Source organism: Melanotaenia boesemani, chromosome 15, assembly GCF_017639745.1.
Source record: "Melanotaenia boesemani isolate fMelBoe1 chromosome 15, fMelBoe1.pri, whole genome shotgun sequence".
NCBI classification, from domain to species: Eukaryota; Metazoa; Chordata; class Actinopteri; order Atheriniformes; family Melanotaeniidae; genus Melanotaenia; species Melanotaenia boesemani.
In genome coordinates, this window is record NC_055696.1 from 3,051,938 (window position 1) to 3,077,492 (window position 25,555).

General features: G+C 39.7%; 1 protein-coding gene and 1 long non-coding RNA gene across 2 annotated transcripts in view; one reads left to right on the forward strand and one right to left on the reverse strand.

Annotated features, from left to right (window-relative positions):
* Window positions 1-25,555, forward strand: part of srrm3 (serine/arginine repetitive matrix 3) — a 78,578-nt gene that overhangs the window by 45,203 nt on the left and 7,820 nt on the right. Inside the window, exons 3-10 of the mRNA XM_042009356.1 lie at window positions 4,438-4,539; window positions 11,736-11,837; window positions 12,259-12,339; window positions 12,627-12,695; window positions 14,537-14,572; window positions 15,893-15,943; window positions 16,447-16,554; window positions 16,885-17,047. Coding sequence (XP_041865290.1) covers window positions 4,438-4,539; window positions 11,736-11,837; window positions 12,259-12,339; window positions 12,627-12,695; window positions 14,537-14,572; window positions 15,893-15,943; window positions 16,447-16,554; window positions 16,885-17,047 — 712 coding nt within the window. The remainder of the gene's footprint in view (window positions 1-4,437; window positions 4,540-11,735; window positions 11,838-12,258; window positions 12,340-12,626; window positions 12,696-14,536; window positions 14,573-15,892; window positions 15,944-16,446; window positions 16,555-16,884; window positions 17,048-25,555) is intronic.
* LOC121654970 lies at window positions 260-25,204 on the reverse strand. The gene is made up of 3 exons (XR_006013053.1): window positions 24,757-25,204; window positions 7,124-7,127; window positions 260-270 (listed from the first exon to the last, which is right to left on the reverse strand). It is a non-coding gene; the product is annotated as an uncharacterized LOC121654970 (long non-coding RNA).

Genomic DNA, 25,555 nt, shown 5'->3' on the forward strand with positions numbered 1-25,555 from the left:
GCTTGCCCCATTCATTTGTGCATTGAGATCTCCACTGCAGCAGGGAATATGACCATTTAAAATGTATTAAATCTGCTGGAGGTTACATATATCAGGTCATTGGTACATGACATCTGTCTGGAACAGCATAATGCACGATCTGTTTGAGTAGCTTTTGGATGAGATGGCATGTAGCTGCCCTTTTTTGCATTAAAACATGGCTTTGCACTGATTATCTCTGACAATACATAGCATCTAATTGAACGTAGGTATAATAACATGGATCACTGACTGACTTTGAGCTCAGTGGATGATCATCATTCAAAGGTTCAGACTCTACATTAAGGGTGTTTTTCTGCGCTAAATGAGGCATAATGATTGTGCACGGTTTAAACTCCTGTGGTGTATGAGCCTTTTTTCAGATCTTCAATCACCTTTCTTCATGAGGTTTCGCTCTGACTGAACTGCAGGCGAAGGGTGTCTACATTTAAACATATTGAACTCCATATTCATGTCTGCTAAAATGCATCCAAACAAGTAATGGTGTAAGTTTTAAAGAGGCAAAAAGATTATATTGTTCATCAGTTGAAAAGCAAAGTGTGCTTATACTTTATGCACACAAAACTGTTTTTAATGACTACTAAAGGGCTTTTGAATAAGAGAAAGGTAATGTTTCTTTGTTTTTTATAGTTAAATAGGAAGGTTGCACATCACAGTACATGTGCATGAACAGTGAGCAAAGAGAATCAGAGAGGAGGGAAAAAGCTTTGCAGAGAGCTGAATTCTCTCTATGGTATGCTATTAGTAACATCTCCAGAACTGCAGTGTGAGAAGTCTACATCCTATTAAAAGAGCTACTCTGAGTCTTTGAGGCCAGAACAAATAGCTATCTGTGCTCTGATAAAGGCTTTCCTGCACACCAAAACCTGTGTTATAGGATGATGAGCATGTGTCCAGAAGACTGAAAAATTTAGGAGAGTCTCTGGAAGAATTGCTTATTTAATATGTTTTTACAAAAGGATGTAAGTACGAAAGGTCAATGTTAGACGTGATTTTCAAGTGCTGCTGTTAAAGGAGGTCTTAAAGAAGATGAGCAATCAGAAATGGTAGATTGTGTTGCTCCAGCCTTCAATGAACTTGCGTTAATGGCGAGGTGAAGAGGGCTGCTTTATAAAGAGAAAGAATAATAGACTCTTTCTGTCTACGTGTCCAAAAAGAAATCTGTGACTGTGGAGAGCATCAACCGAAAAACCGCTCCTGTTCAGAATAAAACTACTGTAACTTCCTGTAGACTGTTTTAATTCTGTCCGTGAAATAGATATGTGGGGGTGTTAAAGTTCTGCTTCCCATGTTCACAGTGCCGTTCAATCTCAGTAACTACAAAGCTTTCACTTTGCTCCCTCTGCTCTTTTTATTAGGATTGATTCCTGCAAAGTTTCATATGTGTACATCACTGCCGGGGGACAACTTGGAGAGAAAACCTTTTAGACTTGGGAGGTAGAGACATCACTGGCAGTCCAAATGAGTAAAAGCCCCACCATAAGGACAGTCCTGAGGCCACAACTATTAATTTTCGCGGATCTTGAGCTAATGGGGGAAATCTGTGGGTAATCAAAGCTGTCTAATTACTCGAATCAAGTTCTTTAATCATGGTGATTTTTCATGGCTACAGTGGCATGGAGAACCCCACTCAGATAAGTGTCCTCTGTCTCCCTCCGCCCAAATCCCTAGGACTTGGCATGCTGTAAGCAGTGGACTTGAGCTAAATGGCCTTCATGGCCCCTCTTAAACAACTCCAGCCTCTTAATTGTCCCTTGTAGGCATGTACACACAAATATGAAGGGATAGTCAGTTATTTCACAGTTCAATACCCACTCATGTTGGGAGTGTCCACTCACATCAGCCCTTCTTCAGCACAGTTTTGGGGCAGAACAGATGGTGTGTTAGGGGGCAGGCAGCCACCTTTATAGCTGTGTGGATTGCTAATTAAATGTGCAGAGAAGAGATGTGTGTTTTCAGTCTGCCTGCCCTAATAGCTTCTGACAAACATCCAATATGAGGCCATTTACACAGATTGATTCAAAGCTCTCTATGGATCGTCGCCTAACTTCAACTAAAGGCACCACAGAAGTTTGGCAGTCATGAATGAAGGAGGTTTCCTCCTCTTTCTGTAAAGCTCCAACATGCAACAGGATGCTGCAGGCATTCAGGTGAGCGGGGGGCGGGTCTCCCAGGCTCTTTGTTAAAGTCGCATTTCTGGACGTGCTCTCTCTGGCTTATGTTAGTAAGCTCAGCTGATCAAACAGATGCAATCTTTGCTGTGCTTCAGAAATTAACAGCTCAGCAGAAATAGGAAAAAAGAGGCGGCCAAAATGCAAAGAGGCATAACAAATTCTCACTCCTTTTTCTGTACTTCAGATGTGTTGCAAATGCTAACATCCTTGTAATAATCAGCACAGCGTTAATGAGAAAACCACAGGTGTGTGGCATCTGTTTAGCCACCACCATCTATTGTTATTGTCTCTTTCATCCAAAGCAAACAGCTGAGAAAATGATGGCTGCTGTAGCTTTTGCTGGGGGCAGCTAATGCATGCTGAAGGCTCCTGCTCTGTCAATGGAAAGCCATGAATATAAAGTGTTAGGATCCTCCATTGTGCTGAGTCGACAGCTGCTGGGCTGAGAGATGGTTACACAACAGGTCTTGACGGCTTCGTCGCACTGACTGGCTTCCTCTTTGTTGGACCATCTTCCAGCTATTTCCGCTCACCATCACAGTTCTCTTAATCTCATTCTCCACACTATCAATGTGCTGATAGCAACCAGTTCACAAAACGTGGTACCGGTTGCTATATTTAGTCTAAGAAAAGCAAACTCCCATCAGACTTAATTTCACTTCTAAACTGATATGAGCCGCTGGTTAATTTACAATTCCGCTTATGGAACTGATCCGGCCATGAGCTGCGGTTAAAGGGAAGGAAGGAGAATCTGTTGCATGAGCAGCAGACTGATCCTTCATCTTTTACTTGAAAAAAAGTGGAGCTTATGGTCCATAATGAAACTGCAGATAGCACAAAAGACTCAATTTACAAAGTTTTATTCTGCCGAGAAGCTCACATGCTGGTATCTCCAACAGCACAAATCCATATTTTTTCTGTTTCTTTTACTTTTTTATCAAATCACATCTATTAAATTACTGAAATGTCAAAAGGTGTCAGTTAATGAGGCCTGATGCAGATCTGAAATGTATCAGAAAACTCTGAGTCTGTAAAACTTTAGGACTTTAGGACTAATTTAGGATATTGCAGAAACATCAGCTGATCTAATGATTTCCAGTCGCTGCCTACAGTTGGATGAGTGTATTGGTAGAGAGAGCCGTTAATAAGATCCAATATGTAAGATGAATGATGTAATGCAGTCAAATACCACTTGTTACTGGATCATCCAAGAAATGAGTTAACCTTGGATGTGAAGAGGAACATAGATGAGAAGAAGAATACCAGGTGAGAGTAACTAAATGAGAAAATATCACAGATCAGTGTGTATGATGACTTCAAAGCCTTAAACTGATTGTATTATTAGTTAATTGTAAACGGAGAATTAGTCTATTTAATAGTGAAGAGATATCCCAGCCTGAACAAAGCATAAAGATGGTTTGAAACTTTTTTGTGTGCAAAGGGACCTCTGTATATAGTGTGCGGATCCCATGGCCTTGCACAGCTGTCCTATGAGAATCTTAAGAATAAAGTTTGACTTGTTTGGACAGGCTGCATGAATTATTACTGTATTTGTGGCAGAGCTGTCACCACTCTTGCTGTGACAGCCCATGCTAGCTGCTGCTGGCACTGTCCACAAACTGTGAGCTTATATCTCAAGGCTGTATGCATGAACAATATTTGCCAGCTGTGATTATTTTGTCATGTTTTTGCACCGTTAAGACTGCAGTAAAATTACAGTGTAACAGGTCAGTTTACTGCTGCTCTGTTGTACCCACAATGCAACTGAATTTAGTCAAAGGCTGTTGTGCAAGGAAAATAGATCACAAAATTTACAGAGTGGCACTAACTGTCATTTCTTTTGTATGTGTTTGCAGTGGTCTGCAGTAATTTGTCTTTGTCAGCTTATTGAGAGCTCCTCATGCTGCCCCAAAGAGCCTCTCAGCTCAGCGGGTTACATTGCACGCTGGTAGAATAAAACATGACATGCTGAGGGCCCAGCCAGGGGCAGGAGGTGACAATGAGTCATCAGAATGGACATCATTTGGCTGAGTGTTTTTGGTCAGGACACGATGAAAAGACAAGCTTTGCCGTTCATTTGGACAGCTTTGCCTGTATTCACTGCTGTTATTAGAAGTTCTGGCTTCACTTTTAGATTTGTCTTTGTTTGCCTCTGAAGCCGTACAGTCAAAGCTGCAGATTACTAATGAACATGTGTGTTATTTCTTTTCTTTTATATCCTCAGGTACACAGAGGAGGAGATCCGACAAAAAGTGAGCACATTCAGGCAAATGCTGATGGACAAAGAGGGTGTTATTACCAGAGAGGGCTCTCACACACAGCCAGTGTAAGTTACTTCACATCTAGTTCATTTAGTAAATGTTGTGTGTGTTTCTGCAACTTCACTTATGCATCATTAAAAACGACTTTCTCCTTTGATGCTTAAGAAAATTACTCACGCTGAGAATACACTTTCTTTTTAACCTCACGTTTGCATAGGCAGCTGACTCCATCATGAGCACAATTGTTTACATACTAACTCGTCTACATCAGGGGCACTCAGACTGGATAACGCTGCTGAATTTGTAGGTGTAAACTAAATGAAAATAATGGCAATTATAGAGGTTAGCGTTTGGTTCATTTTGAGATCACGGCAGTGAAGAACGTCAGCAGTGGTAACATAGATATGTAATGCCCCTGAACCAAATACTCCTCATCCTGTCTTTGAAACTTTCCACCATTTTTATTGCTATTAACCCCTGCAACAGCCAGTCAAATTTGTCTCCACCCATACAGGTTACTTGTAAACACGTAGCATTAATTTTTGAGGATGTGCACAAATGGCGTTTTAAACAAACTCAAAAAAGGCAGGGCAGCCAGGATAAACACACTTTTAATTAAAAGGAAGTATATGTTCATCCTTAAAGGTGTAGCGTGTAACAAAATTAAAGGTCAAAAAAACTGTGATTCTATTGGTATTTAATCACTTTACTTAGTGAGCCATTTATATCTGCTTGCTGTGGGTCCACATACATGGAAGCTGCCATTTACGCTTGAAGTCATTGCTATGCCCATCTTTCCAACTAGATGTCAGTAATTCTTACAAAATACCTTTAAAGCTACAGAAACAGGCCTCGTTAGAGATCAGACCAGGTGTCCATAGCTGTTTTTTTTATTTATATTTAAAGAGGTGTAAATAAGAAAGATGAATTAAACTCTCCTCAGGTGGTTTAGCCTGTTTTAAAGACACTATATAGACTTTAAGGAAATTCATATCCCAGATACTCTCAGGAAATTCAATGAGAGCTCTTTTCATTTCTTACTTGTGGCTGTCCACAGCAGTTTAGTTTAATCCTTGAGGTTCGTTTCCAGGTAGTGAGACTAACTATTTTGCTGAATCCCAACCACGAGCATTGCGGCCTATAATACTGCCATCCTCTGGTTACACTACACAACCTAGTTTATTAACTTTAAACTAGTCAATGGAAACATGTATGATTCATTTTTCGTATTTGTGGCTTCTCAAAAGATACGCTGAAGTGAATGGACTACAGCTTTTTATAAGAACAATTAATGGAAACTCAAAAGAAGATCAAGTAACCTGCCATTCATATAATGTTCCCAAGCAATCAGTTTCAAAGACAATAATTTAAAAAGTTCAACATATTTCAATTCATATCTTTTTGATTGTCCTTGCTTTCATCAATACACAGAGAACAGATGACGCCTGCTGCTTGTGAAATAATTAGTGCCATTTTAAAGTCTTTTCTGAACTCTGCTGGAAGCCAGTGAGGCATAGATTGGCATGATAATTGTCAATTTGTTTAATGCTCAAGCTTTGAGCAGGAGGTGGGAGGGAGAGAGCGTCATCTTACATGAGGAAAATGGAAGTAAAGCAGTAAAAAAAAAGAAAAAAAAATGTCTGTACAGTCCTCATCTAGCTCACAGCAAGACTTGCAAACACATTTGCAAAGGCGGCTGCCACAGCCTTAAAAATACCTTCAGAAATGACAGCAGCAGGCATGGTGGCGCTCCCGAGTCAGTCCATCACACTGAACGTGTGGTAATGGCGTGGTGATGGCCTGATCTGCTGTGTGTGAACTTGTGACTGGTAATGAGTTTGACACCTCCTGTCTGTGGTTAATGAGTCTGTCTCTTCTGCCCCTCTTCCGGTGTCTGACATTTAACTTGAGCACAATAAAATGAGGAAGACTTTTACACTGGATAGTTATGTACGGTTAGATGAATTTCTTAACTTTCATGGCCAAAATAAAGCAAACGTGAGTCAGAATGGTTCGGTCAGTTCTGGCTTTGCATTGTGAAACAACCCCAACATCCACAAGGCATCGTGAATGCTCGGAGGAGCTTGTAATTAGCAGAGTTGTTATCCTCTCTCTCTTCCTTATCTTTTTCTACACTCACGCAGGCCCCAAACACAGACACAATCATCTGTCCCACTTTCTTTAAGTAAAATGCCCTCAGCAAACATGCCTCCATTCGTCTGCAGGTACTGCCATAATAAGCTGTTCAGATTCAGCCGTTCAGGTTGTGTATCAACAGTCTGTGTTTAGCAAGATCTCAGGTCCTGTTTAGCTCCACTGTTTGCATTTCTTAAGTAAAGTCCATGACATGTTAACAGTTATTGGGGTAAATTGCCATGAAACTTTGTTCAAACATTCATTTCATTGAAGATAAATTTTAGTATACACACTCTCTCATGTTAATTGTGAGATGTATTAGAATCAATGTCATCATATTTCTTTCATCTTGCAATATGTCTTTGGCTATTTTTGGTTTATGAACATGTACCTGGATGATGTAAATACAATGCTATCAGCCTTAAGTCAGCTTGCTTTTATTCTCATAACATTAGCACGCTAACATGCTAACATGCTAACATGCTAACATGCTAAATAATATGGTTGGTAAACTGTGCTAGCTTGTCAGGATGCCACCTGTAATTCAAATTACCTCGTAGCTCACTCCCAGCTGAATCCAGAACCACGGGAGGCTGGAACTAACCAAGCTAGCTCTTCTAAACATTCGGCCAGGAACTCAGAAGCTAGCTGGCTGACACCCAAGCAAGCTGCGACCACTGAGCTCCTCTTTCAACTGAAAACTCATTAACAACTGAGCTAGAGGGCTGAACGAGCCGGGACCTCCAAGTGGACCGTGCCCTTTAACCCCTTGACGCTTGTTGTTGTAAACTTGGGACAAACCACTTCTAGCCTTTGTTTATTTTACTTATTATTATCAAGCTAATGTATTCATTATTTATTAATTTTTTTTTTATTATTATTTATTCATTATTTTTGCTACTAATTTATTTACCATCTAACTGTACTTTATTTTATTCCTGTCTTTTTCTTTTTGTTATTTTTCCCTGCTTTTTTCATGAATTTATTTAGTATTTACATAATTATAAATAAATTCAGGCGTTCAGGGGTTATTATTGTTGAAAGCTTCATGTACTTCATTGTATAATTTAGCTTCTTCTTACAGAGTCACTCTGTGATTCAAGTATTTATGACTGAGTTACCCTAATATTAGAAGATCTAAACAGACAGAAGTGTAAACAGGGAATGCCAGCACCAGCCGGTGGTAGGCGGGTGGAGATATGAGTATGATTTGTATATCTATAGATCCCCTTCACTGAATGAGGAAAGAGTCAGCGCCAAGTCATCTCAAGACGACTGTAGATAAAAGTATAAAAAATAGAATTACTATGTTCTGGAGTTGCTTGCTCCATTTCACCATTAAATATGGTGCTGCAAAAATGTCTTTTTAATAGCTGAGAGTTTTATCGTGATGCCAGTTTTTTTCTCACTAGTACAAGTCACATGTAAGGACCTTCAACTGAAGCCTAACACCTTCACACACTGGCAATAAACAGCCAGCAGTAAGCATGTGCAAGTTTATAGCTCTATTTTCTCATGTCTGTATTGATTTCCTGCAGAGTAGAAAGGAAGCGTGAGAGCAAGAATGCAGTGAATAAAGCCCCGCAGTGTCTCGCAAGCTTACACTCTAAGTCTATGCGATATATGAGTGATCCTAGACTTTACATAGTGAGTAAATATCTCATTAAATATGAGACAGATCTTTTGTCATTTTGGCACAGAAATATTTCTCCATTTGAGCAGAGGTTTAGAATCACTGTGCACCCACATTATCAAGTTTTTGGTATCCCAACACAGACAGTGCTTTCTGTTAAAATAGTTACTTTAGAGCAGTTGCACGATTTACTCACCCCCTAACACACAAAGGACAGGAAGTAATGAATCCATCCTCCACCTGCTTCCCCCAAAAATATCACTATAATTCTGTTCAGCAACAAGAATAAAACCAGGCCTTCGGTGGCCGAGTGGCTGTGTGAGAGAGAACATGAATGAGATGCACCACTTTGTGTTGCAGCCCCGAGGAGAGCCTTCGTCCTAGTCTATCACTGCCAGGTCCCAGGGACAGTGGCTGAATTAGGAAGCCTGTTGCCTCAGCAGTACAGCATTAAACTCGGGGACACTCACTTGTCTTCCTAACAGGGGCACTGTCTGGCCAGACAGATGTCTCCTACATGCTGGAGCTTAGCATCAATTAAGAGATTAGAGGCAGGGTGGGGAATTAGATGATTTATTACCAATGAATGAACACAGAGACCACAAGAGAGTTTAAATTGTTGTTAATTGCTTTTTCCTACAGGGACACTAGCTTAAGGCAAATAAACACGAAGAGTAAAATTAGTATTTTGGTTTACAAAAGACCTTATATAGATATTCAGGGTAAATCTGACATTAATTCTACTATGAATCATGAATTTAAATCGTTTAGGTTTTACAAGTGGGATAGATAGATAGATAGATAGATAGATAGATAGATAGATAGATAGATAGATAGATAGATAGATAGATAGATAGATAGATAGATAGATCATTGTTTTTTAACAGCAAAACTTGCCTTATAAGAGCAAGTTTTGCTGCGTGTGTGTGTGTGTGTGTGTGTGTGTGTGTGTGTGTGTGTGTGTGTGTGTGTGTGTGTGTGTGTGTGTGTGTGTGTGTGTGTGTGTGTCACAGACTGTCATGTTAAAAAATGGTTTTTCTGCTGCTTCTAAGAATCCCTGCTGTGTTCATCAGTGCTCAACCAATTAAGGGCTCTGTTGCCTCCTATCTTCCTAACCTACCAGCCGGACATTTTTTTTTCTCTCTCCCTTTTTTAATTCAGATCCACTCCACTTCCTGTCTCCAGATACCTTTTCTTTTTTATAGCTCAGCACTGCTCCCCATTCTGCCCTTATGAAGCATTTCCTTTTCCTGTGTGCTCGAGTGTGTTTCATGTCCTCGCTTTAGTTGCACTAACCTTTGCTTTATTAGATTGTTTCAGTGTGTTAGTTCAGCCTCGCCTTGTTACTTCTTCCTGTTTTTATCTCTACCCCACTAACTGAGGCTGCATGGTTTGTGATCGAGGTATTCATCAATGTAATCCATCCATGCTGGTGTTGGTATAGTAAAGTATAAGAAAAACAAGTTGGGAGATATGAATCCTTTAAGCTGAACCATAAATGTGAGATCTGATAGTTTCCAGGACTGAGAGAGATTTATAAATATCCTTATAAAGCTGAAGTTCAAAATATGTTGATTTTCTTATTTATTTATCTATTTGCTAAAGCCAAGTGAAATGTTGTATGATTACTCTGAGCATGTTTAACTACAGGTAGAATTTCTCTGTCGGAGGTTATGTATCAGTTTAGTTTGCAGAATAAATATACCAGAAACTTGTGATTTCCTGTGAAACTGCTGTATTAATTACCAGAATTTACCAGAATTACCATGTCAGTATTATTATACTGCACCTTTATAGACACCCTACTTAACTTTCCGACCTTAAAACCTGCGTCCTGGACTCGTTTGATGGAACAGTGGCATCTGTTATTGGCATTTCTGGAACCGTCGCTGGCCAGCAGAAACCGCACTAAACAACTTTTTCTTCCAGGACGCCGTGTGACGTTGCAGCTGAGTTCTGCTTTAATGGAAAGAGTGGATATACTGTAAACATACCGGCCATTTTGAAAGCACACAGTGGCTGATTCAGCCAAGAAACGCAAGAAGGCATGAAAGGGAGAGGAAAAGAAGAAAAGAAAGAGAAAGAGGGACAGAGCAAAAAATAAGACAGAGTCAAGTTAAGGCCGTCTTTCACTGGCTGGAGAGCTCACACTACAGGAAGGATGCAAGATGGTTGCAGAATTAGTCAACAGGAGGCGCATCATTCAGAAAAACCAAAAAAGTCCTGTAGAGCGTCTGTAATGGGACGATGTAATAGATAGAAGAGATAAGATCTGAAAGCAGAATCACAGGTGGGATGCTGGCTGGTGAAGAAAATAAATAAACTTTCAAGCTAAAAGGGCTGCAGATGGCAAAAGTTCAGAATACAAAAGCAGAGTGTAGCAGAACGGCAACATGAGTCTCACACCTGAAAAAAACAAGGAAAAAATGAACAAAGAAAAACCTGGTGTGGATATACTGACGGAAGTAATGGCCAAAGCAGCGCAGATGTGGTCATTTTAAATGATATAAACAGAGAAAAAATAACAACTTTAAAGTACAAGATTATGAAAATAAAAGCAAGAACCATTAAATTAAAGTGAACTTAACCTAACAGGAAAGCTGACATGACAGGAACTGATGTGAACTCCTGATTTTGTTTCTCTTTGAAACCATTGGGTAAAAAAAAGATGAATCAGTTTATGATCAGAGACCTGCTACAGAGCTCACTGACAAATGACTGACGTGGATTTTGGACATTTTCGGTGATGAAAGATAACTATTTGCCCTGCTCTCATGGCTCAGCGTCTACTGAGACCTGCGTTATCTGCTCCGTCATACAGCTTGTGCAGTGGAACTCCGACACAAGTTTTTCAGCTTTAAATATGTTGATTAGAACAGTAATATAAGTTCTTCTGTAGGACAACATATTTTTAACAGATTATTAGACTATGAAGCATTTCTTTAGAAATGTGCTGCAGTAAACAGGGTTGATCATCAGCACACTTGGTATTCCTCCTTCCTAAGATGCTTTCAGACTATCAGCAGTGAAGTTCTTTGTTTTAAATCTGGTTCATCCAGGTGCTATAGCTCCACATATCCCAAAACTCTGATCACAACAGGCTGTAGGTATTAACTGATCACACCGCTCATAACACTAAATTGAGTCTTAAAAGAAGATTAATTAGAGAGAGAACTATGACATAATTAGTCTACTTAGCTAACTAGTATTATTTATAGTGCCAGGGGGGATTATCAGACTTTGCAGCCTGAGTTGCTTCATTTCCTTCCATCGATCTGTCTGCACTCTGGCAAAGGAGATGTGGTCATTCAGTTGCATGTTACATTATCTCATCTATTGTTTCCTCATTTATCTTTCCTGCGGTGGTCATGCAGCAAAAGCGAAACCAGAAGCCCTGTGCAGCCATGTTGCTGTCTGTTAGCAATTTCTTTTGTTGTTGTTGTTTTTAAGATCAGTGCGGGCGCTCGTTATCTTATGGTCTTGTGATTTCAGGGTGAACCATGTGCACTATCAACCTGATGAGTATGAAGAAGACCATGAAGTAGATGGCTATGAAGATGGAGACTATGGCCACGACTGCCACAGTGCCAGCAGGTTGGCTGAAGTTTGTTGAAACATGTTCAACAACTGTCACCACTTCGATGATGGCTCGATAATTTTGTCAAACTTAGGGGCAAAACTGTTAAAAACTACCAAGTTGAAGCAAAGTAAAAGTGAGCTGTAGAGGTAGTTAGATGGTGGTGCAGATGGTCAATTAAACTGTAATATCTGCAAGCATCTCTTCATAGACCAGAAGTGTAATTTCATTAATGCAATTTCCTGTTCTGATGTTATTTTACAAGCCCCGTGTTATGGCCAAACTTACTGAGGAAATTAGAAAATGAACATTTGCACAGCTGAATAACTATAATCAGAAACAGAAAACTCAGCACGATTATAATAAAGACCAGTTGAAAATTGTTCCTCCCTTTTTTAATAATTTTGCTCTCCTTCTCTTTTTCTCTGGACAATTCAGAGTGAAAAGGAAATCGAGCAGCTCTCCATCCCCTCGTCCAAAGAAAAGGAAGAAGAAGAAATCTGGTCGCCGAAGGAGTCGGTGAGTGGAAACTCTTCCTTTTCTTTTCCAGCCCCAGCTGATGAAAAAAATGATCCACTGTTTTGTGAAGAGGAATTCTAATTATTTTGTGTGACTATTGTAAATGAGTCATCAGACACTGAGGAGATGCGGTGAATAGTGATTAGATTAGAAAAGCATAGTCTGATTCTCATTTTCTATTAACAAGGACGGCAAAAGGAAGGAGAGGAAGACTCTGTGGACAAAGAATTTAGCAGCAGAATTTTGTAATCATGTCACACGTGCCTCCATCTTCTCTCCTTCAACAGGTTTGACAGCTCCTCGCCCACTCGCAGAGAGAAGAAGAAAAAGAGTGGGAAGAAACACAAACGAGACAGGTGAGTGTGTACAAGCTGCGAGTGTGTCAGCGCTGACAAGTAAGACACTGAGTTTTCAAGAGTTCGTCTAAAGTCATTTCAGTGATGAGAAGTTCAGAGATGTAGTTTCACTTACCAGACACATAAATAAGGAGACGCACCAAGAGATGGATGTAAAAAGATTCTATCATTTTATCTCTTGTCGTCACGTTTCATCTGATTTGTTTGCCACAGTAATTCATTGGTTATGGTTGGAGAAGCCAGAAGGAAAATAAGGAAGAGAAAAAAAACATGAAAAAGAAGAGAAGGTTAGGGTCAAAAGAAAGAAAGGCAGCAAGAGATGGAAGAGAAAAGATAAAGTGTGGAAAAGAGGGTGAAACTGAGACGCAGGATTTTGTGAAGACATTAAGAAACAAATACAGAAGGAGTAGAAGAGATGGAAAAACTTGTGCAATGCCTTGGGACATCATGACAAAAATATGCAGTTGTATTCCTCCTCCTCCTCTTTCCTTCTTTCTTTGCCTGACTCTGGGGCACTAAATGTGCTGCTCTAATAACAGCCTGCATGGAGACACACAGCACAAGAAAAATGAGCCTCTCACTAAATTGCTGAGCTGCCCCACTCTGGTCTCCCACCTCTCATCCATCCATGCACATCCCAGTCCCCCCATTCTCCTCCCTCCTCACCCCACTCCTCCCCTGCCAGCCTCACACCAAAGATGCTCTGCATTGCAGGCGCTGTTGCTATATGAATAATGTATAGAAAAGCAGGGGTGGGGCTGCATTCAGGGTTCCACCCCATAGATATCCTCTTTTGAGACTTCTTTTTAAAATGCATATTAGGAGGGCGCTGTGGATTCCTTTCCTGTTAGATTTCTGCATGTTTGGGATTTGCAGCCCACTTTAACATTAATTGTTTAATGTAAAACTGTCCATGTAGTTCCTGCAGGAGAGTTGACAGACTGAAGATGAATGCCCTCATCAGAAAAAACACCTCGTCTACAGCAGTCCCTGGTTGATTTCCTCCAGTGAGGAAACAGGCTGCAGCTCTGAGTCTCCATATCAGCCACATATGTTACCGTGACAGCTTTATTACTTCACTTCGTAGCAAATCAGCACACTTTGTGGCGCTGCTCCCTCCCACTGCATGTTGCATACTGTAGGTGTGTCAAACAGCAGGGGGGTGTTCAGCCAAATAAGCCTTTCAAGCAAACCAGCCCCACTAGTCGCCATAGTAACTGTGATGTGTCAATCTTAATGTTAGTAGCCAGCCTCCTCATTATTATATGAAACTGCACGTGACTGGGACTTTACCTCTGCAAAAAGGCATTTTTAGAAATGAACACCTGGTGTAGGAGCCAGCTGGGGCCAGCTCTGCACATCTGGAAGCATGTTATTTGGATTGGCCTGCAAGGATGATGCTTATCATTTAAAAAAGTACACAATCAGATGTACTAAGAACTGGCTGGCAACTCCAACCTTGATCTACTTTGTGTATACATGTACTGCTGTTTGCATTCATATGTACATCTGGAAGTTTAAATGTCATGAACATACAGAATACAAGTTACCTTATCCATCCAGGGTTAATTATCTGTGTGGTATAATGCTGCTAAATGGCACTCACCTACACATTTTCAGGAACTCTGCTGTATCTAGTCCAAATAATCCTCCTTGTCTAAAATCCCACCATAATCAGATTCAGCAGTTTTTAAAACCACCTGGAATCTAAGGAACCAAAAAATCCTGAATACTCAGTAAACCCACTTTCTGAAACAACAGCTGGGCTATACATCGTCTGAATTATTCAAGTCCGTGTTCTTATAGTATTGTAAATTTTTAAATTGATCTTGTTTTCGCAGGTCTGCATCTGGCTCCAGGAAAAAGAGAAGATACAGGTGTGTATACCATTAAAAACAAATGATTGTAGTATGAATACATCAACAGTATCTTAGATTAGTCTTTTAAATGTAACATTTGGAGCATATTCGTTTTTATCTAATGAATATTGTTTATAATCCCAGTTCTAAAAAAGCTGAGCTGCTGTGTAATATTAAAATATTAATAAAAACAGAATGTGATGATTTGCAAATTTCATGAAGCCCTATTTTATTCCCATAAGAACATAAACAAGCTATTACAAGCTATTGGAAAATATTAGTTCATTTTGAGTTTGATGGCAGCAACACATCTTAAAAAAGTTGGAACAGGCTGTTTAAAATGAACAAAATAAGAAAGTATGCTGGAGTTTTTTTTCTGGTCTCATGCAGGAGTCCAGTTTTTCAACAGTCCGCTTGCACCACATGTTTTCTGTTGGTGAAAGGTCTGGACTGCAGTTTTCTGCTTTACTTCAGACCATTTTAAATAAGTTTTGGTCTAGTTTCTGGATCTTTTTCACGTGACGTTCAGAGACAGAAATTTCCAGTACTGTAAATTTAGAGCCGACGCTTTAATCCAAATCAACTTACAGTGTTTAGGCAGTAGCGTTAAGAGTCTTGCCAAAGGCAGGTGAACCCAACTGGAAGGTTTTAATGTTCGTACCCTTGAACTCTGGTCTCCTGCCTGGGAGATGGATGCTCTGCCAACTGAGCTATCCAACAACTAGGTTTGACCTTCAGCAATATCCCTAACACACAGAGATTCCTGCTAATTCTGTTAATCTTTTGATATTATTCACAGTAGATGGTTGAATCTGTACAATGTGTATGTTCTTGCTAACCTGTGTGTTGCTTAGGATTTTTTAAACTAACTTGCCTTTTTCTTCTGTAACTGCTCAGTGTGGGATGAATAAAGTTTCTATCTATCCATCTATTTTACATTGAGGAACATTTTTCTTAAATTGTTCCATAATTTTTAGATACAGTTTGTTGTAGATAGCTGTACCTCTTCCCACTTTACATGTGAGAAACTCTGCCTCTCTGAAATGCTCCTTTTATACCCAGTCATATTACTGACTTGTTACCAGTTAACCTAATTTGTTGTCAAATGCTCCTCCAGGTTTGTCCATTTGTGCCAATTACTTTTTCAGCCTTTTGTTTCCGCTCTTCCAACTTTTTTTTATTGACATGTTACACTGTCCCAGATTTTTGAAAATTGGGGTTGTAAGTTTGTTTAAATGCTTTTAAACAAACTTACAATTACCTCACATTTTAAGTTTAAGTTTAATTAAGTTTAAGTTTACCTCAAACTTAATTACTTCACACTAAATTTTGTTTCAGATCGGGCAGCCCAAAGAACAAACACAAAGACAAGAACAAACAAAAAAAGAGGTGAGACACATAGATAATTACTTTTATGGGGTTCTCCAACATGTGTTATAGGCAGAAAACCCTGTTTGTAGCTTTTTGATTACGTTTTATTTACAGTTTGAATGTGCTGCATGTGTTACGCAGCATTTTGACTTCGCTGTGCTGATTAAAACTAAATGTAAAGAGTAGTCTTCACCTTTAACAAGAGAAACAGCTGGAGTCTCATGAATTTATATTGGTATTATACACCCATGAGCCAAGGCTCAGACTTACTGAGAATGTAGGTGAATTAAAAGTGCATCTTCTTAGTATTTTGTGTGAGTTCAGCACAATATCCGGCCATTCACCGCAGCCTGTGTTGATTAGAACAATATTAATGGTGTTTGGTGGTGCATTACTTGTCCAAAGATTGACTACTGAGCCGGCTGTGCTGTGTGTTCCCATGTGTGTGTGCATGCCTGCATACACATGGCTTTGTGTGTGTGTATGCGTGGTGTGTTGGTGCATCTGCTGTCATCTGTCAGGTCCCCCGGAGAGACCCCTGGCCGGAGCTCCCAGCGTCAAGGCAGCTGCTGCAGCTCCCGCAGCGCCTCCCTGTCCTCCACTCGGAGCACCTCCAAATCTCCTACCAGGTACACACATGTTCATACAAACACAAACGCTTAGTTTTGTCACACAGGGAAAGTGCTTTATTGTCTGCGCAGCAGCCCCAGCGATCGCCCGTCTGCCGCTTATTTAATCTCGGAGCCTTGGGGATGTCTTTGAATGATAATAATAAACCTTTTAAAGGTTGTTATATCTCCCTCTGAACTTGTGCTGTTTGATTTAAAAAGGAAACTTTTTTTTCTCTCATATTAGGAAAAAAATCTCATTTTTCCTCTGAATTGAACAGATAAGTGCCTGTTTGAATGGTCACAGAAAGTCACGTCTATCTGTTGCTCTGTGCGACTGTCCTCTTCCAGGCTGAACTCCAAGCACAAGTCGGACGGACAGAAGGCTTCCAGCACGCCGCTGTCTCCGGGTCCCAACAATCCCACCACATGGCACAACGGGGACCACACTCAACGGAGCCGCAACGGCAAGGCGGGCAGACTCAACCACACCGAGGGCGAGAAAGGGAATGATGTATGTAGTCTTCTCTAATTTGCTCCCCCCCAGCCTCCCCGCCACCCACTCCAGTGGTATCTGCAAAAGTCTTTTAACTTTCCCTCTTATGTTGGTTTACATGAACTCTCATCACGAAGAAACTGAAAGATTTGGTCTCATTCTTTTATTCTAATTATAAATGGAATTATATTTAACATGCAGAAGACGCTCCTGTCCTGTGTGAAACTTGCCGCTCCTGCTGCTTTTGTTTCTGGCTCTCTTGGCCTCCTCTGCCATCTTACTTTTTCTTTGTTTTTTAGTTTGTTTTTTAGTTCGTTTGTTCTTGTTGTTTGACAGTAACAGAGGGAGGCGGCAAAGAGAAGCGAGATTCTTGTGTTTCTCTTCAGCTAACATCCTCTGAGTCATAGCACAGCAGGAGAATGTGGAACCCTGATGGAGAATTCATACTGGCACACGTTTCTGGATGAATGAGAAATGAAATATGTGTTTGAAGCAGCTGCCTGCTAATGTAAAACACATTTAGAAGGAAAAATAAGAAATGTCGAATCAGGGACAGGTCTGACTTTTTTTAAACATTTGCTGTGTCATATTTTTATGGCAAACATGTTAATCTGTTTCCAAAAGAGCTGAAATAGTTTTTTTCTATTAAACTTCTACTACATGACCCACATGCATCTGCATGACTCTGCTTATGGAAGCCAGGACTGAGCTGAACTGGCATCTGCAAACACCTGGATATCCACAAGCTAAGCTTCAGGTTTGGTTTTAGATTTTGGTCCCATCTAATTTAGTAATCCTACATTACATTTGACTGGACATTTTCATAAGAACAGAAAGTAGAAGGACTCAACATCGATCCATAGTTAGGCTGAAACAGGACAAAATTAAATGATCAGCCAGAGGGTTAAAAAAAAGGAAAATAAAAGATTCTTTTTTGCATTTAAGAATAATGATGCCTGCTTGAAATAGAAAGCAGGTATTTCATATTCTTTTTGAAACAGAGAAGCATTGTGAAGTCCAAAATGAAAAGCAGCCAATGGCCCAATCACAGCCAGTTACACCCCCTAGTTTTATTTATCATTATGTGAACTGATTGTTGCAACAGTTAAATATGACACAGCAAATAAAACATAAAAACAGCTTCATAAATCCAGATTGTTTTATATATTACTACTCTATTCTTTAAATATTAACAGCTGCATCTACTTAACAAAAAAGACCCTGAAGCATAAAGTGCCATAAATCAACCTGAGGCGTGCACCACGAAGCAAGTTCAACGCCGCCAGCCTTTGTGTTCGCAGTGCTCAACAAAACCTGAATCTCCATTCAGCGGGAACCAATACTTTTGTCTCAGTGTGCACTCGCAGAAAATGGGGGCACTTCATTTGTCATTTGACGCCCTCGTCTGCATGAAATACGCCGACCACATGACGAGAGAGAGAATGTGAAAGCCATTATGGCAGAGTTAGGACCCAACACCATTACAATAAGAACATATTTGTGTAAAGTAGTGATTTATTATATCTACCTGTGACCTCAAGCTGAAACAACGCTCTTAAACCTTTTCCTACACACTAAAGAAGCCCATTCAGCTGCAACAGTGTCTCATAATTATGTGGAAATAATCAAAGTCTCAGATCAAATCAAAGTGAAATAAACTGTAAATTGATTATTCTTGAAACGAAGCCTAATCTGTGTTAGATCCATTACCGTCATTATAGACATTGTCATTCATTGATTGAATGCACGGTTCCCATGGTAACGTGATGCCCAGCGTACAGATGTTTTACTTCGTACAGCTCAGTAGTCGCCTTTGCAACATATTCCCTCAGGTTTCTTAATCCAACACTGACTTCTGGTCTAAAAGGTTCATTCAGGTTACCAAACAGTTCATAGTTTAGAACTTGAATAATGTTCCTCCATCACATCTTAATTAGTCTTAATTTCCATTTTGTCACTTATTTAACAATACGATTCTTAATCGGTGTCAGTCAAGCGCTTTCACTGTAGTTCTACTGCACGATGACATTAAATGTTGTTTCAGCCTGCTTTTGCAGAAAAACTGTGCCCGAGCAGGTTATTTGTGCAGCTGTAAATGAAGGTTAAAAAGACTGTTGATCTTGCTTCGTAGTGCACCCCTCTGCTCCGTCTGAAACTGCTCTTTGTTGTGAACAGAATTATTTCTGTTAGTCTGGTCTTGGTTACCTGTGATGACCTCTACGCAGCTTTATGCCTTCATGGAATCAACCTTGCTCCTCACTACTGTAAATGATTATTACAGCTATGCTAGGCTAACAGATCAGGTTAGAAAAAGCCAAACATCACAGACAGTCACCATTTGTGTAAAAGAACCTGATGAATATTCTTCTTAAACTTGGCAGCAAACCTCCACCAAACATTTACTCCTGAGAACTGATTTCTCTTATTTCTACTCCAGCTTGCATGTGTTTTTGAGGTCTCATCTGATCCCTATTTCTCTTTCTTTCTCTCTCTGCTTATTTCATTCATTACTGTTTTTTTCCCTTATCAGTTTACGTGGTATATGCCCATGAATAAATGCCCAAATCTTTCTGTCTTGTCTATATGAAAAGCACTCAAATGCTTTGGAACTGGACCAAGTAGGTTAAATGGGTATGTGTAATAGTTTCTTCTTGTCAGTACAGTTGTCTTTCTTCTCAAGCACATGCTCTGCTCAGCGATAGATCCTCTTCTCCTCCAGGCATCCAACAAAGTCCTGCCAAGGGTTAAAAGACATGCGCTTCTCTACTACTTTACTACATCAGTGTGCATGTTGCCCCTATGTGGCAGTATCTACTCTGTCCCTGACTTTCTACTCTGTGTTCAGACCAGTCTGCTTGATCATGTACATTTGAGCGACTGAATCAGGAGGAGGAGCTTGTAATTGGCTCGTACTTTTCACGCAGCATATTGTGATGCTGACAATCTTGTGTATCTCACCAAAGGTTAAAAGACTTAAAAATTTTCCAACTCAAACTGAAAAAGTACAGGAGGATGGTCATGTGCGACAGATCCAGGATCTAACTGAGGTTTGACTTTACTGCTGCAGATGTGTGAGGTAGCAAATGTTGGGTGTAGCAGCTCTGGTTCTGAGGTCTACTATCTCAGTTTGTGTTCCTGTAGTCCTCCAGCCCTGTTTGGAGCTGTGTCATCCGCAGTGTGGGAGGCAGTGTCTCATAAACTCAGTAAAGCTTGAGGTAACAGCTGTTTGCTCATAAACAGACATGTTTATGTCAAGCCAATAAGTCAGTCTTCACAAAGAGCTCTTTCTCCTGAAAAACAAGCGTCATGCTGAAAATGATCGGTTCTTGCTGCTCCCTGTCGCTGCTGGAAGGAATAAACCTGCTACCCGGGGTTCATTAGTAATTACAAACCCACTATCTTTAAGTGTCACCTGACTGATGGAGATTTAGCTGTTTTTTGTATCATTTTACTTACTAGCTGGATTTGGTAGGTTAACAGTAAAGATGTAAATAAAAAAAAGCTAAATGAATGCAGGTAGTTTGGCTTTGTTAAAGAAACTTTTCCTTCAGATCATACAAAAAAAAGCTTCTGACTGTAAAAACAACTAGACAGCACATCGGTGGAAAGTTTAATGTGGTCACAAATCCTTTGACGCTGTAATTTTCCTTCCAATTTATTCAGTAGTTATTAATCAGATTAGCACTTTTTTAGACTTGACATTGATTTAATCTCAACCATATTTTTTAAAAGTCACACTGTGTAACTTTCCAGCCTTTTTGTTTGACTTGTTTGATGGCTCAGTGACATTTATTATGTACATTTCTGGAGCCGCATTACATTACAACTGAGTTTCTCCTCATGCACCGCGTCACCGTGTCACATTTTACAGTTAACTGTCAGCCAGTAAAAGACCTCCCACAGCTCTGTCTGCATGTGGTCTGGCCAAATATCATATGATGCAGAGGGTAAGAAAACAAGGAGTTAAAAGGAAAATTGCATCACATTCCTTGTCATTAGCACAGAAGTAAATATGCATGAACATGAGCTTTGTTAGCACAGTTAGAGTCATGTGACTTCCATTATGCAGCTATAGGGGCGGTTTACTGCTTTCCAGCCACAGGGGGGCAGCAGTGAGTCCATTTTGGCTTGGTACACCAGAATGGCTCCTAAAACAGCAAAAGATGCTCAGATGACTCAAATACTTTTTCCTTTTTTTCTTTTCTATCTCCTTTTTAAAGTTATTAATGTATACAAAAGATAAGACTTGGCCGAGGACTAACTAAAACTGATGCAGCTTCTTGCAGCTTTTCTATGGGACACATTCATTGCTGCCTCCTACACGGTGGAGGAAAGACTCCAGAAGAGGGCCAGTTGTCTTCTTGTTCATTATATATGGATGCCTTCAAAGATGGGTACATGTATTATTAAAACTAACTAGGACATCTCACACATTTATTAACACGACTGTTATATTTAAAAAGGGACCCAAGCCATTTTGAATGTAAAATTCCCCTCTCTCAGATTTGACCGAGCATCTTAAGTCTCCCTCACGCTGTTGCTGTTTTTATAGTAATAAAAAGAGAAAGAGGAAAAAAAACTGCCTGAAAGAACGTTGGCTCAATGTCCCAAAAGTACAGCGTGGAGAAGTGTTGCTGCTGCTGGAGAAGACCCGGGCCTAAATGTGACTGGGGTCCCTTTCCAATGTGCTGACTCTTTAGTTTGTCCATCTTAGCAGTGACCACCCCCTCCACCACTTTCTGCCACCACCCCCCCACCCCACTTCCTCCTCTGCTACCTGTTCATCTGTGTCCTGTGTGACTCATGTCTCACTGTCATTATCCTGGCATTTTACTTCCCACATATCTTTCTCATCAGCCAGCGCTGCATGCCCACCTCCTCCTCCTCCTCCTCCTCCTCCTCCACTAATATAACAATTAACTCTGTCCGCTTCCCTCTATCCTCCCTCTCCTGTTTTGATACAAATATGGCTGCATTTGTACAAGCGAAAAAGACAAAGCAAGTTATGTAGTTTATAGACTCATCCTTTGTTTCTGATTTTAGTTTGGGTTTGAATTCCATCTGGATTTCTTTATTTTTTTATTATTTTTATTTTCTTGCTCCCCTCTATTTTCTTTTGACTTTTGGTTTTGTTCATTCCTCTTCAGTCTCTGGACTAAATATGTAGCTTTGATACTAAAAGAGGTCATTGTCTTTTTCCCATTTCGCTGCGGAGAACATTCCTTTCTCCTTTTTTTCTTTCTTTCCTTTTTTTGTTGATATTGCATACGTGTCACTGATTGAAATGGAAGGTAGGTAACGCTTTGCCTACGCACGTGATCTTTATGCAGATGAGAATGTGACAAGCACCCTAGCCTGAGTGACGTCAATGTTTCTCTCTCTTTCTCTCTTTTCTCTTTCTGTTGTTTACCAATGATCTTTAACCAAATTAATTTGACTCCATCAGTTATGATTTAACTCTTAAAAATTGGATTACGTAGAGCTCTGGTTTTCTCTTTCCTCCTTAACTTCATTCTGAAGTCCAGTATCCCGCTTTATCTTCCAGGTCCACTTCTTTCCATTCTTTTCTTTCTCTTCTGGTAGAATGCATTCCTGTTTGTCCAGCATCTCTTTGTTTGTTGGTGATTTAGTACATTCGTCTTATGATTTTTTTTCACCATGTTGATCTCCTCGACTGTTTCTAACAAATGTCATAAGCACCAGTGGTTGTGTGTTTTCTTATTATACCGCTTAGTTGTCCTCAGAGAGCGGCTCCTCTTTCTGCCAGAACCAGTCGATGCTTTTGTTGAATCTGTAGATTACGGAGCAGCTCACTTTGATAATGCATGCGGAAGAGCCAGCTATATTTGCTTTTAAACAAAACGTCTTTTGGAGATTTATTCTTTTTTTTCTGGTGTTACACAACTTACTCCTACTGAATCACTAATCTCGGTCCTATTTTTGTTGAATGCTTAAGATAGAGATTTTAAAGGATAAAGCCGGCATCACTAGGTTTTGTTTAGTATTTTTCTTCTTACTGTAAACAAATCCTTTGGAAAGACCAAAGACAACAGTGTGTTTTGGGGAGTGTTTGTTATACTTGTTATTTTTACAAAAAGCATCTGATACCACAGTTGTGCCAGTTTACAAGCTCACATTAGCTAATTAGCACTTGACAGCAAAGTACAACTAAGTGTGAGGTTCATTAGTAGACGTTTGGCCTTGAAAAAATGGATATTCAGCTGAAATTTCACCATAAAATCAAAATGTTAGAGGTTCACCAGAGTTGTTGTAATTTATCGTACCCGGTGAGCATTTTCTGTAGTTTCAAAGATGTTTAATAAGCTGCTAATCAGTTTAAAAGTTAGCAGTTTTTCCACACGCTGTTTCATGTTCAACCCATATTTTACTGTTTTGTGCAGAGCAAAAAGAAGTACACAAGCTGTACTAAAGTCCTGTATCTCTTTAATATTATCTCAGGTGGTATAGAGCAGAATTAATAAATTCATCAGTCCCTTCAGGATTTGACAGCTTTTTCTTTGTTATTGTTGCAGCTTAAAATGCGAAACTTAGCTGCGGGTTTTATAAAATGTTGCAGCAAAAGTTGCAGCAGGTTTTAGTGTCTTTTTTCAAATTTCTTTTTCCTGCAAAAGCATCTTAAATTTCTTTAAAATATTATTTATTTGATTCAATATAATAATTTGAATTTATTCAAACTTTGATATTCTGATATTTTTATTCAAATGAGCATTTTACTCTTTGGCAGAGTTTTTCGCTAAGCTGCAACCTGTTGTTCAATCTCCAAGAATAAATAAATAAATTAATAAAAAATAAGTGAATAAATTAAATACAATTCAAATTCTTTCAGTCTTGCAGCAGAACTTGATGTTATAGACTAAAGAAATGTTTGTCAATGGACTTTAGGTCGTTAATGACCCTCCTTTATGGAGTATTTCTGCTGCCAAATATTATCCGGGTCAGAAACTTGGAAGTGAAGTTGATAATGTTCGTATATCAGGTATATCAGAGTTCTATCTGAGGTATTGTCAAAGTGTGATTTGTTAAAGCTGCAGTGATTGGACAGTGATTGCTGCAAAATTTGCAAGTCTTGGTTAAATTGCAAAATTGCAAAGTTCAGGAGGGACTGGTTTATCCAAAGAGACTACCTGGAATTTATCATTGAACAGAGTTCACAACCAAACACTGCCAGCATCAAACCAGAACATTTTACGTTAGATTTAACAAAAAGTTAAAAAAAAAAGTTAGAGTTCACATCACACTTCAGCGTTTATGATATTTTATATTAAATGTTAAATGAATATGCTGCTGATTCCAATACAGGGTCACTGGAGCCTATCCCAGCTGCTATTAGGAAAAAGGAAGAGTGCATCCCAGACAGGGCACCAGTCCATCACAGGGCCGACACAGAGAAGCACGCACCCACTCACCTAGGACGAATTTAAACACACTGATTTTCCTGACATGCATGTTTTTGGATTTTGGGAGGAAGCCGGCGTACCAGCAGAAAACCTCTGCATGCACTGAGAAAACGTGCAGCGTGGTTAAATATTCAGCTTTGGACATAATTCTTAACAAAATGTTTCATTTTAAAAGGAGAACTGAGAAAGTGTGCTTGTTAGCATTGTAGTACATGTCAAATTTACTCTAGGTTTTCACACACTCAGACAAGCGTAAGAGGGACGTTTGGACATTTTAGAAGAATCTGTGTGTGAAACGCTCCGTGCAACAGTGTCATGGTATGATGTCACTAACTGCTAGTTTTGGTCCCTTTTCTTTGGATTTGTTTACATTAATATGAGTATATAACAATGCCAGCCTTACCCTTTAAACTATGGTTATTTAAAAACTGCTAGCTTCATGGTGATTATTCATGACCCCAAAAGCAGCTTTTTACCATAAAATCCTGTCATACTCTTGGTTTATTGTTTGATTTTCAAGAAAGGTGGTTGAAATAAGGAAATCTCTGTAATAATTTAATGCTCACTGATGGTGTGTAACAGCAGCTTCCTGGAACTAAAGGTAAATGTGGCTATTGTAAGAAAAATAAATGTGTTATATGAAGGAGCTCATTGGTTAAAAACTGCGAGGTAGTACAACACATCTGGCAGTTTAACACCTGGTCTGCAGTAGAACCGACGTGGAGAGAAAAAGGTAAAGAAAATGGCTTGAATCCCACCAGCCAGTTGCTCTGTGATGTTCAGGAATGTGACGGGGTCCAGAGGATTTACTCTGTGTGAGGGACTCCCTGCACATTGTGGTTTTCCTCTTTGCTTTTGAGTTCTTTTCTCTTGATTTCCATGCATTGTCTCATGAGTCACTGGCAGGGAAGGGTTTTGTGTCTTTTTCTCTTGCATTTTGTGAATCTAATGATGCACTTATGTTGCCCCACTTTTCCCTTTTCTTCATACCTTACCTACTAAAGGAGGGAATACCACTTTATTGGTAAGTGGATGTTAACCAGAAGGGAGTTAAACAAGAGTAACCATTAAAAAAAAAACAAAGAAAATGGGTCGCTGTTCACATCTC